This window comes from Hyperolius riggenbachi, chromosome 1 (genome assembly GCF_040937935.1).
Source record: "Hyperolius riggenbachi isolate aHypRig1 chromosome 1, aHypRig1.pri, whole genome shotgun sequence".
Classification (NCBI taxonomy): domain Eukaryota; kingdom Metazoa; phylum Chordata; class Amphibia; order Anura; family Hyperoliidae; genus Hyperolius; species Hyperolius riggenbachi.
In genome coordinates, this window is record NC_090646.1 from 238,558,203 (window position 1) to 238,574,879 (window position 16,677).

At 43.9% G+C, this 16,677-nt stretch overlaps 1 protein-coding gene across 3 annotated transcripts in view; it reads right to left on the bottom strand.

Annotated features, from left to right (window-relative positions):
- The window catches only part of MTTP (microsomal triglyceride transfer protein), a 161,536-nt gene that overhangs the window by 47,577 nt on the left and 97,282 nt on the right, over window positions 1-16,677 (bottom strand). For all 3 annotated transcript variants that reach the window (XM_068231823.1, XM_068231816.1, XM_068231832.1), the window contains 4 exons: window positions 13,106-13,256; window positions 12,842-12,999; window positions 10,915-11,083; window positions 3,161-3,268 (listed from right to left, as the gene is read on the bottom strand). In XM_068231823.1, the coding sequence (XP_068087924.1) occupies window positions 3,161-3,268; window positions 10,915-11,083; window positions 12,842-12,999; window positions 13,106-13,256 (586 nt within the window). The remainder of the gene's footprint in view (window positions 1-3,160; window positions 3,269-10,914; window positions 11,084-12,841; window positions 13,000-13,105; window positions 13,257-16,677) is intronic.

The following is a 16,677-nucleotide window of genomic DNA, read 5'->3' on the forward strand; positions in this document are numbered from 1 at the left end:
AGGCCTAAAGCTGTAAGCCTGCAGCAGCTGGCCTGTCTCTATGTAACACAAAAGCTACTAACTAAAATACAATGTCTAACTAACTAACAACAATATAGGTGTGTATAGGAGGTGTATGTGAGCAAAAACGCTAGGTAAATGACCACAATAAAGCTCTTGCTAAGCCAAAGCACAAAGGAGCAACTCTCTCTCTATGCAAGTCTCAGGCAAGGACGGAGAAACGTAACATGGCGGCCGCTATTTATAGGGTAGGGGCTGGCCAGGGTCCCCCTCTGTGATTGGCTGCCGTCAGAGGGCCTGGGAGCCCTCTGATTGGCTCTAAGGACATCAATCTGGGCTATGACGCTATTCGAGCTCGGTACCGAGCTCGAATAGCGCCGTTTGCTCGAATAGCTCGAATAGTGAATGGGCTATTCGAGTGTACGCGAATAGCCCATTCGAATAGCTACAGCTATTCGGAGCTCGAATACCGAGCTCGAATAGCTGGAAAAGAGCTCGAATATTCGAGCTACTCGAATATTCGAGCTCTGCTGAGCACCACTGCCTCACAGTCAGTCTGTTTGAAATGTGACACAGTTCCTGCAGAGGGCTTTATACAGCCTTACAACCCTCCCTGCAGTGCTCATCCAGCAAATATTAAAGAAAACCTGAACTGAAAATTAAAAGTCAGAATAAACATACACACGTCATACTTACCTCCCATGTAGTCTACTCATCAATCTCTTTCTCCTGTCCCGCGTGTTCCCTGTTCGACTGTGATCAATCCAGCCTTCATTTTAAAAAATGCTGATGACCCTGTAACAGCTTCTGGGTCAGCACACTGTTAAACTGTAATATTGCCCATGTGAGCCATAGGGTAACATGGATATTACCTTGGACACCTTGTCCTTTCAGTTGTAAGTGACAGCAACTTGTATATACTGGTAATTCCAAACACAGAAAACAAATGCATACTCAAAGACAGCACCTGCCTTTTAAATGGGTCCACAGACAGCTGGTCAGCTAATAAAAAGATGCAAATTCATGCACCTGTGTCTGCAGTACCAAATCATGGACAGGAGAGAGACCTCAGTCGCACACAATCATAGATCGTGTGACCAGCAGGGGGCACTGTGTGCAAGTATCCCTCTCCGGGGCCCCCTCCCTACACTGACTTGACTCTAGGAGCTGCATAAGTAAGAGTTTAAGTAACAAAATACACTTCGGCACATGAAAAGCAGGGGACCCGGGCTCTGCCACTGCGCCGGGACCCCTGATTTTCATGTGCTCAAGTGTATTTTGGGGATACCTGCACACGTTGCCCCCTGCTGGTCACACGATCTATGACTGTGTGTAACTAGGTTTTCTCTCCTGTCTATGGCCGCCCATTTCAGCTCTTGCGGGATTTGGTACTGCAGACACAGGTGCATGTATTTACATCTTTTTATTAGATGTCTGTGGACCCATTTGAAAGGCAGGTGCTGTCTTGGAGTGTGCATTTGTTTCCTGTATTTGGCATTTCGCTTCTGTGGCAGCTTTGGCTGGTTCCCCAGTTGATGGGATCACTGGGGTCCACCTGCACTGCCCTTTTGGTGTTGCATGTGGAGTCGGAGTCCCGGCTCAGTGGCAGAGCCCGGGGCCCCTGCTTTTCATGTGCCCAAGTGTATTTTGTATATACCGGTAATTGACAGCAGCTGATATATTTCAGTTCTGACAAAATATTGTCAGAACTGGAAGGGATTGTTGTTAAAAGAAAATGGTGAGCTTGTGAGAGGAGCTGACAGTGAGGTAAGTATGTAATATTCATTTGAAGGTACAATTCCAAAAGTTACCATAGTCACGCCACACCTTCCTTGCCCATCCCACCAAACAACAACCACTGCATCGAAGCAAAGGCCAACATATGGTCATGTGGGTGAGAAGGGGGCTTGGCCCCTTTCCTCACTTGCACCTCAGATTACAAGTGGATAGTTTTAAATCATGTATGTGTGCGATTCATGACTTCACTGGACTGGATTTTATACTCACCTCATTTATAACAGTTCAACAGTAAGGATTGCTAAAAAGTGAAGTGAAATAGCAGTAATGAAGTAAGATGAGAAGCTGATAGATTGAACCTGTCTTTTCAGCATGTCCAACAAATGCTCAGTAAGACTGAGATCCAAGTAGTTTGGAGTCCTGTGTTTCATTAGGCAGGACCTCTTTCTGTTGCTCCATGATCCAACTGATGCTTACCGTAATTTTTGGCATATAAAACACACTTTTTCACCCCCAAAAGTGGGGAGAAAAAGTCCCTGTGTCGTATATGCAAAATACAGGGAGTCCTCGACTTACGAACGCCTGCTGATACGAACAGATGCGATGTCGGTGACTCCCTGTATTGTCCCCCTGTGTCCTCCACTCCCCCCTTGTGTCCTCCTCCACTGCCCCTAAATAATGTAAAACAGCTGCAGTACCCGCTCAGCAGAAGCCAGTGGAGCAGTGAGGGAGAGTTCTCTGATCACTGCTGGAGCTGGGCTGCCGCTGCTTTACATTATTCAGGGGAAGCAGAGGAGGACACAAGGGGGGAGCGGAGGAGACACGGGGACAAAAGAGGACACATGGGGGACAAAACGAGACACCTGGGGACAGAAGGGGACACATGGCAGCCAGAAGGGGGAACATGGGGGACACATGGGGGCCACAGCAGGACACAGGAGGACATATGGGGGACATAGAAAGTACAAGAGGGACACAATAATTAGGGAGAACATCTACAAGACGCTCCTGGACTATGGATGCAACAGGTTTAGTTTTTTTTCTCTTAGCTTTTGCCCTCTAAACCTAGGTGCATCTTATAGTCCAAAACATGCTTATTATACTGTAGATGCTTTTAGCAGTATAGCATAAATGAATAAAACCTTTCCCCTTGTCTGTTTTTTTTATTTATTTTTTTATTTTTTTATTTTAAAGAGAACACAAAAAAAAAACCTTTACAAGATTAAGTATTTCCATAGAACTTATCGGAATGTCATAATTGTAATGACTGAAATATTTTGAATAACAGGGTGGGATCATGAATAAGAACCCTTAGTGATACTTAATGTTTTACTTTAATAAAATATATAGGCTTCAATGGAAACTGTAAACCAATCAAAGTGAAAACATATAAAAAAAGGAAACGGTGCAATTTAATAGTTACCGGTACTTCAGATTCTCCAGACTTGCTCAGTTTTTTGATAAGAGCACCAATAATAATTATAACAGTTTCTCTAATCTCTTCATTTGCAATTTTTCCTTTGTATTTGTTCTGTAGGATTAAAGCAAATAACAAGTTCAGTTAAGCAGTGCTGCCAGTTTCCGCATTACACACTAGACCATGATCCTTTATTATTTTTAGATAGGACATTATTATTATTATTATTTATATAGCGCCGACATCTTCCACAGCGCTGTACAGAGTATATTGTCTTGTCACTAACTGTCCCTCAGAGGGGCTCACAATCGAATCCCTACCATAGTCTTATGTCTATGTATGTATTGTGTAGTGTATGTATTGTAATCTAGGGCCAATTTTTTAGGAGGAAGCCAATTAACTTATCTGTATGTTTTTGGGGTGTGGGAGGAAACCAGAGTGCCCGGAGGGAACCCACGTAGACACAGGGAGAACATACAAACTCCTTGCATATGTTAACCTGGCTGGGATTCGAACCGGGGACCCAGCGCTGCAAGGCGAGAGTGCTATCCACTATGCCACATTATAAACTAGCATGGATGCTTACACATTCTTGCTTTTGAATGAATCAGTCCACATATATTTGTAGTGACACTAGTATTGATTGATTTAGAAGAAAAATGAATGAAATATTTTAGTACAAATCATTTAAATTTTAAGTGTGAGAATTTCAATAACTAAATTAGACCCTTTACTAGTTCACTAGATGCAATCGCTGACCTGTAAAGGCCCATACACACATTCAACTTTTCCAAATGACCAACCTGGCAACATGACCAACCACACGTCCAAGTGAATGCACCAATTGCATTTTCCACGCACCAACCAACTGAACGTCCAACTAATTTGCACAATGCGTGCGCAAGGGACCGCATTCAAGTACAAGTCGTTGAAACACCTTGTACACACGTGACCACCTGCACAATATCATTTCAACAGATAGTTGGGAAGAAATGTTGCACATGTGTACTAACCGTAGGGGCTGGAAACCACTAGAGCGATTTTTTGAGCATTTAGGGAGGTTTTCAAAAAGCTAGCGATTTCCCTAAACGCTCGGCTAATGTTAATGGATGGGCCAAATTCCACTGGAGCGATTGCGATTACCAGAATCGCAAACGCAGGAAATGCAGCATTTTTGAGCGTTAGCGTTTTGCGTTAGCGTTTCTGCAATGTAAAGTATATAACCGCTGGCGTAATCGCTCGTCAAAACCTACACAGAGCGATTTGCTAGTGTTTTTAAATTACTGCACACTGTAAAAAAATGAAAATTAATTGAAAAGACCAATCAGAATTAAAATCGTTAATCGCAAATCGCTACACAATTGCTGGCAAAAAGCTTACACTTTTTAAAATCGTTACTAAAATCGACAAAAAACGCTCATGAAATCAATTACAAAATGCTCATTAAAAACCCTAGCGATTGCGATAGTGATTTGTAGTTGGTTCCAGGCTTGAGAAACACTGCCTACAGTTACATTACATTACCTAGTCAGTGAGTACCTTTAGTAAACTGGTAAGGGGTTCGAATGAACCCATTTCCAGTTCACAAATTGAAAGTTCATTCCAAAATCAAATCAGTTTCAATACTTATATTGCTAAACCAAACCAAGTGTTATTATACAATAGAGTATGAATGAATTGTATGGAAATGTGAATTTTCTTAGGGATATGCGTGTAGACACCACTATGTGCATTATGTGATAGCATAAAAATCATTAAGAATCATATAATTTATATAGTGCTGACACTTTTCCCATAGCTCTCATCCTACTAATATTATAAATGAGAAAGTTCGGATGTTTGGATGTTTGTTACTCGATCACGCAACAATAGCTGAACGGATTTGAATGAAATTTGGCACACACATAGTACATATAGGATACTTTTTATTCCCATAACCAAAAAGTGGGTGGAGACAAATACACATTTCACTGGGAAAATGTAAACTGCAGCCATTCTTACACTGTTAGTGGTAGGGTTCTCAAACTTTGCACAGTTGGTCACTGGGTGACTAGGATAAATATTCAGAAAAGTGGGTGGGGCCTATAAAAGCCAATCAAAATTCACCTATTGATTTTCAAAGGGAATATTTACATTGCTGCCATTCTTGCACTGTTAATGGCACAAGCCCCAAACCTGGGACAGTTACTCATTGGGTGACTGTGGTTCAAATTTAGAAAAAGGGGTGGAGCCACAAACAGCCAATCAGATTTGATAATTTCAATGCAAATTATTGATGACAGAGATCACAAAGCTCACAAACTTGGTCATTGAGTAATTGTGTGTTAGGGTTAGAAAAAGTGGGCACAGCCAACACCAGCCAAATACATAATCGGTCAATGCCAAGTCATCAGTGGGCGGAGACAGATACAAATTTCACTGGGAAAATGTAAACTGCAGCCATTGTTGCACTGTTAAATGTGGGTTTCTCAAACTTTGCACAGTTGGTAACTAAGAACTGGGATTAATATTTAGAAAAGTGGGTAGAGCCTACAAAAGCCAATCAAAATTCACCTATTGATTTTCAAGGGTAATATGTAATTGCTGCTGTTATTGCACTGTTAATGGCACAAGCCTCAAACCTGGTACAGTTGGTCATTAGGTCACTAGGGTTCAAATTCAGAAAAGGGGGTGGAGCCACAAACAGCCAATCATATTTGTTTCATTCCAATGCAAATTATTGATGCCAAACACAGCAAAGCTCACAAACATGGTAATTGAGTAATTGATTAATATGTGTTAGGGTTAGGAAAAGTGGGCACAGCCAACGCCAGCAAAATACATAAGCAGGCAATGCGGGTTCATCAGTGGGTGGGGACAATTACAAAATTTACTGGGAAAATATAAACTGCAGCCATTTTTACACTGTTAATGGTAGGGTTGTCAAACTTTGCACAGTTGGTAACTGGATGACTGGGATTAATATTCAGAAAAGTGGGTGGAGCCTACAGAAGCCAATCAAAATTCACCTATTGATTTTCAAGGGAAATATTTTATTGCTGCCATTCTTGCACTGTTAATGGCACAAGCCTCAAACATGGTACAGTTGGTCATTGGGTGACTGGGGTTCATATTGAGAAAAGGGGGTGGCACCACAAACATCCAATTAGATGTGTTACATTTCAATGCAAATGATTGATGCCAAAGACTGCAAAGCTTACAAACTTGGTAATTGAGTAATTGTGTGTTAGGGTTAGAAAAAGTGGGTGGAGCCAACACAAGCCAAATACATAACCGGGCAACGCCGGGCAACCAGCTAGTAGCTCATAATGACAGAAGAAAACAATTCATACCATTCACAGACTCACATGCTATTTCTAAAGGGCTGCTTAGTCAATGGCAGAATAAATATGCAGTTAGAATATTGTCTATTTTTCGTTTGTGACATTTGTAGGCAGAATTTACCAACAAATGGCTTAGAGACATGACGAAATGGGAATTATTGAATGGAATGCATGATAAGTTAGCAGCTGTATGTTTCTACTACAGAGCATGCTTGTGTTGTCCTGAAGCTCTGTGGGGGAATACTGCTAGTATTGGCTGATAACAATTTAAACGAAATGTTTGTGACTGGTAATATTAAACTGATTTTGTCAAACTTGTATCATCTCCCCTTAGTACAAAACATAATGGCATGTGGAGAGTTACCAACGGCCTCTGGTCATAACTGCATAAACAAACAGAAATCAAAGCTGAGAGTAGGTGAAAGAAGGACGGTTGATTTCTGACTTTTTGCTGTGTTATGCTGTATAAAGCCAAGTTGTTTAATTCAACTCCAGGACATAAATTCCAAATGGTATACTGTATGCTGTAGCTCTGGGTATAATAATTCCATGCTGCAAGTGCCTCCAGCTTCCACACCTTATGTATCACACACTCATCCCTTTGTTCAATACCAACAGGATGAACATATATACGGTAAGCACACAGGATGAGTGAACTTTCTATGGTCAGGTTTGCCCACACACAAACACAAACAAGGATAGCCATGTTCATCCTGCTGGGACTTAACTCATTGCGGACAGGAGCTTCTGGTCCCTTTAACCTTCCTGGCGGTAACCCCGAACTTAGTTCGGGGTAAGCCGCGCAGGAGGTTCTCTCCGGCCCTGCTCGGCCGATTTTCTTACTTTTTTTTTTGCTGGACGCAGCTAGCACTTTGCTAGCTGCGCCAGCACACTGATCGCCGCCGCCCCGCACCCGATCGCCGCTATCCGTTGCGACGCGCCCCCCCCCCCCCAGACCCCGTGCGCTGCCTGGCCAATCAGTGCCAGGCAGCGCCGAGGGGTGGATCGGGACTCCCAATTGATGTCACGACGTCGCTGACGTCGGTGACGTCATCCCGCCCCGTCGCCATGGCGACGGGGGAAGCCCTCCAGGAAATCCCGCTCTTTGAACGGGATTTCCTGATCGGAGATCGCCGAAGGCGATCGAAGACGGCAGGGGGATTGCCGCCCTGGGCTCGCTACATGATTTTAAAAAAAAAAAAAAAACTGCCGCGCTGCCTCCTGGCGGAATTTTTCATACCACCAGAGGCTTTTTATTCAATTTTTTTCACTTCCCGCTCACAGTGATCAAGAGGTCAGGAGCCAATGAAAACTGCTCTTGACCGAGTTATGGAGCTCAGCCGGCTTTAGACAGCCGAGCTCTGAGCCAGAGGGGGACGCACTGCTGCGTCCAGGCTCATGCAGTGTTAAAACTACGTCACATCATCTTAAACATCCACAAGTGCGGCGTAGTTTTAACTACACATGGTCCTGAACCGGTTAAAGGATACCCGAAGGGACCGGTTAAAGGATACCCGAAGGGACCTGTGACATCTTGGGATAGACATGGGTATGTACAGTGCATAGCACACAAATAACTATGCTGTGTTCCTTTTTTCTTTCTCTGCCTGAAAGAGTTAAATATCCGGTATGTGGCTGACTCAGTCCTGACTTAGTAAGGAAGTGACTACAGTGTGATCCTCACTGATAAGAAATTCCAACTATAAAACACTTTCCTAGCAGAAAATGGCTTCTGAGAGCAGGAAAGAGATAAAAATGGTCAATAGTTCATAGATTTTAGCTCTGGCATACTTCGATGAATGTGTCATTGAGCAAAAACAATAAAACAGTTACAACTTAAAAAGTAGATTTAAACATAAAATAAAACTGTGGACTATCTTAAAAACTAATTTTTAGGAGAAGGAAAATAGATACAATTGTTTATTTCATTCGTTTATTTTCGTCCAGGGTGTCCTTTAAAGTACACCTGAAGTGAGAGGAATATGGAGGTGGCCATATTTATTTCCTTTTCAACATTGCAAGTTACCGGGCTGTCCTGCTGATCCTCTGCCTCTAATACTTCAACAAGCATGTTGATCAGAAGTCAGTTAATCTGACTAAAGTTTGACTGAATTAGTTGCATGCTTGTTTCAGGTGTGTAATACAGATACTACTGGAGCCAAAGAAAATTCTGGGCAACTGGCACTACTGGAGAGAATTCCGGGCAATTGGTATTATTTAAAAGGAAACAAATATAGCTGCCTCCAAATCCCTCCATTGTTCAGGTGTCCTTGAAATAAGGGAAATATAGGTGTAGAGAAAGGTGGATAATCCTAAACCCTGTGAACTCAGAACACATGCTCACAACAGGCCGGAGCTCTAATATTAATAAATGTATCTAGGTTGTGAAAATGGAGGACCTTAGCTTCCAAATTGGACCACAGTACATTTGTACTAGGGAAATTCACCATGACGAGATTCCCTCTTTAGAATTGTTTCCTAATCTATCTACGCCAGTCAACAGGCAAGTGTACACTTCACTCTGAAATCGGAAAATCAAGCTGAGGTCATTCTGGTTCTAACCAAAGGGGCCACATACATGCACATAAGTTAGTTGCTTTCTCCCGGGATATTAATAAATGGGCTGTGCTTGCACAGGGGCAAGAGAGCCACAGCCTATTGTCACACCACAGTGGCTGCTAAGACACATACACAAACAAGGGAAGCCATGCTCATCCTGCTTTGACTTAAATAAGGGGAAATAAATGTTGAGAGATGTGATTAAATTAACCCAGATAGCCAGAGGCGTAACTACAAGGGAGCAGCCCCTGTGACTGCATGGGGGGGGGGCAGAGATGTAAGGTGACCCCAACTACTACGTCCGATAAGGGGATCCATCCTTCAAATTAGGTGTTTTTGTAGCTAAAATTGTTATGGGTGTGAAGATTATGACATCCACACTTGTTTTATGACCCTTGAAAGATGGGCCCCTAGGCTGTGAGAATCACAAGGGGTTGGCAAGGGAAAGGGTGTGAACATTGGGGACCCTATCAAAGTTTGCTGGGGGCTCCATAAATTATAGTTACACCACTGCACAAAGCACCAAGTACCTACACCCAGCACCCACATGGTACCCGGACTTCTCCATTTCACCCATATGCAGAGCACTTGTATTGCCAGTCTACTCAAACACAGAATTCTTGCACATTAAAAAGAATGAGCCCTGCAGCCACAATGTGCTATCTCAGCATCAGCACAGGAGGTAATGCAATTCTCTTTGTATTCCCAGGATGCTAAGCTGGACACTATAGCATTGGTTCCTCCTCCTTATATTCTAAACCCTACATCTGTGTATTAAGGTAGCCATACACTGGTCGATTTGCTATTAGATCGACCAGCTGACAGATCCCTATCTGATCGAATCTGATCAGAGAGGGATCGTATGGCTGCCTTTACTGCAAACAGATTGTGAATCGATTTCAGCCTGAAACCGATCACAATCTGTGGAGCCGCCGCTGCCGCCTGTCTCCCCCCCCCCCCCCCCGCGCATACATTACCTGACGCTGTCTCCCGGGCATCTTCTCCGCAACTTCTCCACGCTGCACCCGCTCCATCCCGGCGCTTCCTGTGTCACTCCGTGACCAGGAAGTTCAAATAGAGCGCCCTCTATTTGAACTTCCTGGTCACTGCAGTGACAGGAAGCGCCAGGATGGAGCGGGTGCAGCGCGGAGAAGATGCGGAGAAGATGCGGAGAAGACGCCCGGGAGCCAGCGGCAGGTAATGTATACCTGATCGGATCGGCCGCCGCTAGCGACGCGCTCCCTACCCGCGGGCGATCGAGGGTAATTTCCCGCACGGCGCGATTGACGGACCGATCCGATTTCGGGAGGAAATCGGATCGGCGGGTGCGTTTAGCGCGAACGATTGGCAGCAGATTCGATCCCAGGATCGAATCTGCTGTCGAAACGGCCGCGAATCGGGCCAGTGTATGGCCACCTTTACTCTACCCTATGAACTTTGTGTTTTTAATCTAGTAAATATTTTTGCATTATTGATGTACACCACTGTCCGAAGTATATGCACACAGGAAGATGTTGCTTGCTTGGCAGCTGGAAAAGGCTGTAATTTCCCACAATGCAATTAGGTTCACAGACAGCGAACTGTCAGGTCTGGAAGCACAGACACCGGGGTTTTATTATACAGGATTTTACTGGTGGTCAACAAAGGAGTGAAAGAGACACATAGAGGGAAAGGTGACAAAACCTGCAAAAGTGAGTAAGTAATCAGCACAGATTTAATGTACCCTAAAGTGCAGCATACAGAGTGTGGCATTTATAGCTGGAGAGAACTGGTGTTTTCGCGACCTTGCTGTATACCACCTCACTGTATAAATTCTATCATTCTGGATTTGTGATGCATAAATTGTTGGGAAAGCAATGTCATTCCAAATTAACTTACCAGAAGAGCTCTCAGCATGCTTTCATTTGGATGTGAGGCCAGACCTAAAGCAATCAAGAATCTTTCTTGTAACAGAGGCTTGCTTCCATTAGCAAAGTCCAAAAACTCCAAAATGGCCTCCAGAGATTCAGAGGTTTGAGCAAAAGTCACAGCATCAACCAGCTGAGGACTGTAGGTAAAAAGCAAGTCAATGTTTTTAGTGAACCAGCTCGAAGATCACATAATAATATGTATTCAGGGCGGAAGATAGCAAAGCTAGGCCACAGTCAAGGACTCATTCTACTTTGCCATAAGATGGATGAAGTACATTCAGAATCCAGAATTTCCCTACCTTCTATCAGAGGGTCTTTAATACTAAATGACTTTCAGTTTAATCATCATGATAATAGTTTCCTATAAGCTAGTAGAAATCAGCTATTCAAGTTGAAAGTAGCAGGAACATATATGGAGAAGCGTACACACAATGCAAAGTACTGCATTAAGTACCTGAGCTACATACATATACGGACAGTTATTGAAGTTATTGATGGGGAAGTGTTTGTATAAATAGGCAAACCAGGAGCATCACTGATCTCTCCATTTATTTGAGGCTGGAGTTATCAAGAATCTCTGTCCTCATAGGTAAACATTCTGATTGTCTTTTTACTAATCGAGGCCAAGGAGATTATGGTTAAACAGGAATGCTATTAGGCTCTTGGTCAGTTAAAGAGAACCCGAGGTGTGTTTAAAGAATGTTATCTGCATACAGAGGCTGGATCTGCCTATACAGCCCAGCCTCTGTTGCTATCCCAAACCCCACTAAGGTCCCCCTGCACTCTGCAATCCCTAATAAATCACAGCCGTGCTGTGAGGCTGTGTTTACATCTGTAGTGTCAGTCTCAGCTGCTCCCCCGCCTCCTGCATAGCTCCAGTCCCTGCCCCCGTCCCTTCCCTCCAATCAGCAGGGAGGGAAGGGATGCAGGCGGGGACTGGAGTTCTGCAGGAGGCGGGGAGAGCAGCAGACTGACACTATAGAGATAAACACAGCCAGCTCTGACAAGCTGTTTGTCAGCAGCGTGTCTGTGATTTATGAGGGATTGCAGAGTGCAGGGGGACCTTAGGGGGGGTTGGGATAGCAACAGAGGTTGGGCTGTATAGGCAGATCCAGCCTCTGTATGCAGATAATATTCTTCGAACCCACCTCGGGTTCTCTTTAACCACTTAAGGACCGCCTAACGCCGATAGGCGGCGGCGGGTTTAAGTGGTTATTACATGGAAATGGCCGCTCGTTCGAGCGGCCTTTCCATGTAAGTTCACGGAGGGTGTCTCCGTGAACAGTGTGCGAGCTGCCGATTGCGGCTCGCACGCCTAATGTAAACACGCGGGGAAGAAATCCCCGCTGTTCACATCATACGGCGCTGCTGCGCAGCAGCGCCGTAAGGCAGATCGGCGATCCCCGGCCTCTGATTGGCCGGGGATTGCCGGCATATGATAGGCTGAAGCCTATCCTTCAATGCGCAGGACGGATATCCGTCCTGCGCAGCTTTGATCACGGAGGGGAGGGAGGTAAAAGGAGGAAGCGCCGAGAACGCTGCGGAGGGGGGCTTTGAGAAGCCCCCCCCCCCGCTAATCCCAACTAGCCGGCGGCGATCAGACCCCCCCGGCAGGACATCCCCCTAGTGGGGAAAAAAGGGGGGAAGTCTGGTTCCCTGCCTGCCACACGATCTGTGCTGTGGGCTGAATAGCCCACGCAGCACAGATCTTCCCAAACACCCCTGGTCCTTAAGTGTAAGGTTAGGGGCCATGATAGACTGGGACATATCATTGGATGCTTCCAAAATACATAAGAATGACAGAGTTTGGTAATATCATGCTATTGTGCCTATGCTACAATATATTACATGCAATTCAAGAATATAGCATACAATTAATATACACTGATACTCACAGCACGTCGTCTTTCTCTGATCTGAGAAGTGCTAAAATATCTGACTTTTTAGCTCTTCGGAAACCCTGCATGAGCGACAGAAAATTGTGAGCTGCGCTGGCTTTTGAAAGATTGGCAGGCTCCAAATACTTGCGAATGGTTTTCCACTGCTCTGAAAGCTGATAAAGAAGAAGTACATAATATAAAATAATCCAGAAATTTGTAATATAAAATAATTATGATTGAAGAAATGGCTATGATGAGTAAACACTGATGGCTACTCACTGTGGGACAACTTTTGCATTCAGATTTCAGCAGATCAGCCACTAGTGGAGTAGCCACGTATTTGGGGTCCATCCCTTTCACTACGTTAGCCAGCTGCTTTCCTGCAACTTCTTTAGGCCCGGCCTTGATAGACTTCAGTTCAAGTTTTTGCCTGAATGTTTATAAATATAAAATGAGTGAGGAGAGATGTATGAACCTTTTATAGAGGGCTAATACAGATGGTTGTAGAGCAGTGCAGTTAGCCTTTATTAACCTCCCTGTCGGTTTGATTATTTACAGATTTTAGGGTCTAAAAACGGTATAATTTTTAAGCATGCTTTTAGACCCTAAATTCAGGAAAAAATCACACCGCAGAGAGATCTGTGGCAGCCACTGCACTTACTCATCTTCCTGGAATCCAGCTCTGTAATTCCTCCCTCCGTCCCCTGGGTGACTCTATAGCGAGATCGCCGTCTGTCGTCATGATGACAGACCGCAATCTCACAAGAGGGATGCAGAGCCTCCAAAGAAAGGAAGGAGAATGGCTGCCGGAGTCTGGATCCCGGGGAGGTGAGTTAAAACGCCCACTATGAATAAGGTTCTGCATAGACCTCCTGGCAGCTACCCCGAGTCATGCTTGGGATGAGCGCTCCTGAGTGCTTTTTTCTGCCCCCGAGCCTCAGTCAGGGATACAGTCAGGGAGGTTGACTGCCTCAGCTCACCACCTTTATCGCTGTAGCATTCTGTGCAAGGTGGCTGACTTGCGTTTGTTGCAATGAGTAACGACTTTTAAAATTTGCAATACCCTTGTCAGATGCATACTACAGAGGCAACTGGGTGGTTAAAAAGTAGTTACTAAAAACTTAGTAGCTGGAATTTGCATACTATTCTAACTTCCGAATTTGCATACTATTTTATCACTGCAATGCATAATAGCTTATAATGTTAATTATTATTATTATTATTGATTAATAAAGCACCAACATATTCCATGGCACTGTACAACTCAAGAAACAAACATGGGGTACAAAATAATACAGACAATGGTATACACCAATATACCAAATACAGGGTTGGTACAAAATAAAGAATTGGTAATTACAGTGACAACATTAATATGAATACAGTAAATGTGTAACAAAATCTTAGACACAAAAGGGGGAGAAAGCCCTGCCCTTGTGAGCTTACACTCTAAAGGAATAGGGGGGAAACAAGAGGTGGGGTGATATACAATAAACATACGTAAAGGCAGTGTGTTTTTAGGATATCTAGTAGGAACGCAACTTGGCCAGAGGTCAAAGGGGGAATGGCCTATAGTAGAGCGTATGCTTGTATGCTTGTTAATGTAAACGAAGAAGAATGAACTAAGAAATCATTTTGCTTGTAGCAGAGTGGCATATTGCTGACCGCTCTACACCGATTGCCGTGAACGCGGCGGCAGCCCCAGGACCGCTCAACGCCGATTGGTTTGAATGGCTTTGAATGGGGCTAGCAGGAGATCGTGTGCGCCGATGCGCATGCAGCTCCGCTTGGAAGGCGGAGCTTCAGTCTCCCATAGCCATCAAATTACCCCATACAGCGCTGTGATCTAAGGCAGCGCTGTACTGAGGACAGTCGCGTGACATGGCTGTCCCCTCCAGAGGCAGGGAAGTGATTGGCTGCCGTAGGCTGAAGCCCATGACAGCCAATCACGCTGACTGGCTGGCGGGGGGAGGGAGGGAGGGAGGGGGGAACAGAAAAATGTAAAACATTTTTTTAAATTAAATAGTATAATAATAAAATAAATATTTACAAAAACAAACAAACAAACAATTGGTGAGCGATCAGACCCCACCAACAGAGAGGTCTATTAGTGGGGAGAAAAGGGGGGGGGAATCACTTGTGTGCTGAGTTGTGCGGCCCTGCAGCGAGCCCTTAAAGCTGCAGTGGTCCAATTTAAGAAAAATGGCCTGGTCTTTAGGGGGGTTTAACATTGCGGTGCTCAAGTGGTTAGCAATGATCATATCATCATAACAGTGATAAATAAGCAGTACTATGTACCATAGTAAGCAACGTTGCACAACCCATGAAACAAATAAAACAGCTTTTTCAGCTGTCCTAAAATATTTATAGGACATCTATCAGACATTATACTAAAAGGGAAGAGAATCAGAGGAGTGAGTTAATGTTTGTAACACTAGCATGCTGCTTGTAGTAGTATAAATACCACCACTACCACCTACGGCTTACACTGAATGACTGTGTGACCCAGAAATAGAAAAGCAAACTACTGGGCTAAGCAATGTGGAAAGTACAGCATCCAGTCTGAATTTATCTTTATCTGATCTTACTAAGCAATCTGAACTGTGACTAATTGCCAAGGATCAGAAGTCAATGGATTTATCGGTTTTCCCCTTCAAAGAGTAAAGCTGCTCTGCATTAAATGTAGTTTTATTTCAGTTGCACATTATATTACAGAATAGGGCACTACCACTGACACTTCAGGGGGCAATGTTTACATTAAGCCAAAGGAACATTGGAGGACCCCATCAACGTTTTGCTTGACATCACCATGATTTGCAGTTACACTCCTGAATTGTATATTTGAAATGTATCCTAATGCAGCTAATTGAAATGAGCTTAGGTAGGAAATTCAAATGTGGGCATTCTCATGGGTCAAACCTCCTGGATACTCGCCCTGCATGCCTGGATTTGTGCTTATTCAATGGCTGGAAGGGAAACTGCACTTTTTCCCATAAAAGTAAAACAAAGTGGTACAAATATTTTGATATTAATGTTTTAATTGTAGATTGTAGTTATGTGATACTAACACTTTTTGCTCATACAATGCATGGTTAAAAAGCAGTATCATCAGATTTTTTGTTGGCAGCTAATGCAGCCATTAGTGGGTCAAACAACCTCATAGTGATGGATAAGGAACAAAGTGTACATATAGCTCAGAAGAAACAGTATTGGCTGCATCTGAACACAACAGCCCTACAAATTTGTCAAGCACCCTTTTTGCACTCACATATCTTTAGGGGGCCTCTGCAGGGGAGCCATGGAGATGGAAGAATACTGAAGGAAGAAGGAGGATAAGTGCCTCAGCCAGTCAGGTGAGAGCGCTATGCTGTGTGCACTCTGCAGGGGCAAAGGTCTCCTTATGCTGGGAATACACCATGCGTTTTTACGGTCGATTTTCCATCCGACCGATTTTTGATTCGTTTTTCCGCTCAATTTCCTGCTTGATTCTCTTATCTTTTCTTATATATTTCCATTCACTTCTATGAGAAATCGATCAGAAAAATAATCGAAAATAAGATCGGACATGTTGGAAATTATCTATCAAATCATCTATCTGCCAAAAAAGTATGGTGTATGCTGGTATTCCCAGCATAATGCTATCTGGGGGGTTGGCACCTAAACCTGCTATTGAAAGGGGGAGAGGTGAAACCTAATAACGCTATAAAGGTGGGGCAGGGCACCTAATACTGCTACATTTGGGTGGAGTCAGTGGGTACCAGGATAACTTTTGCAGAAAGCCCTATTACAGTGGCTTGCAAAAGTATTCTGCCCCCTTGAAGTTTTCCTCATTTTGTCACATTACTGCCACA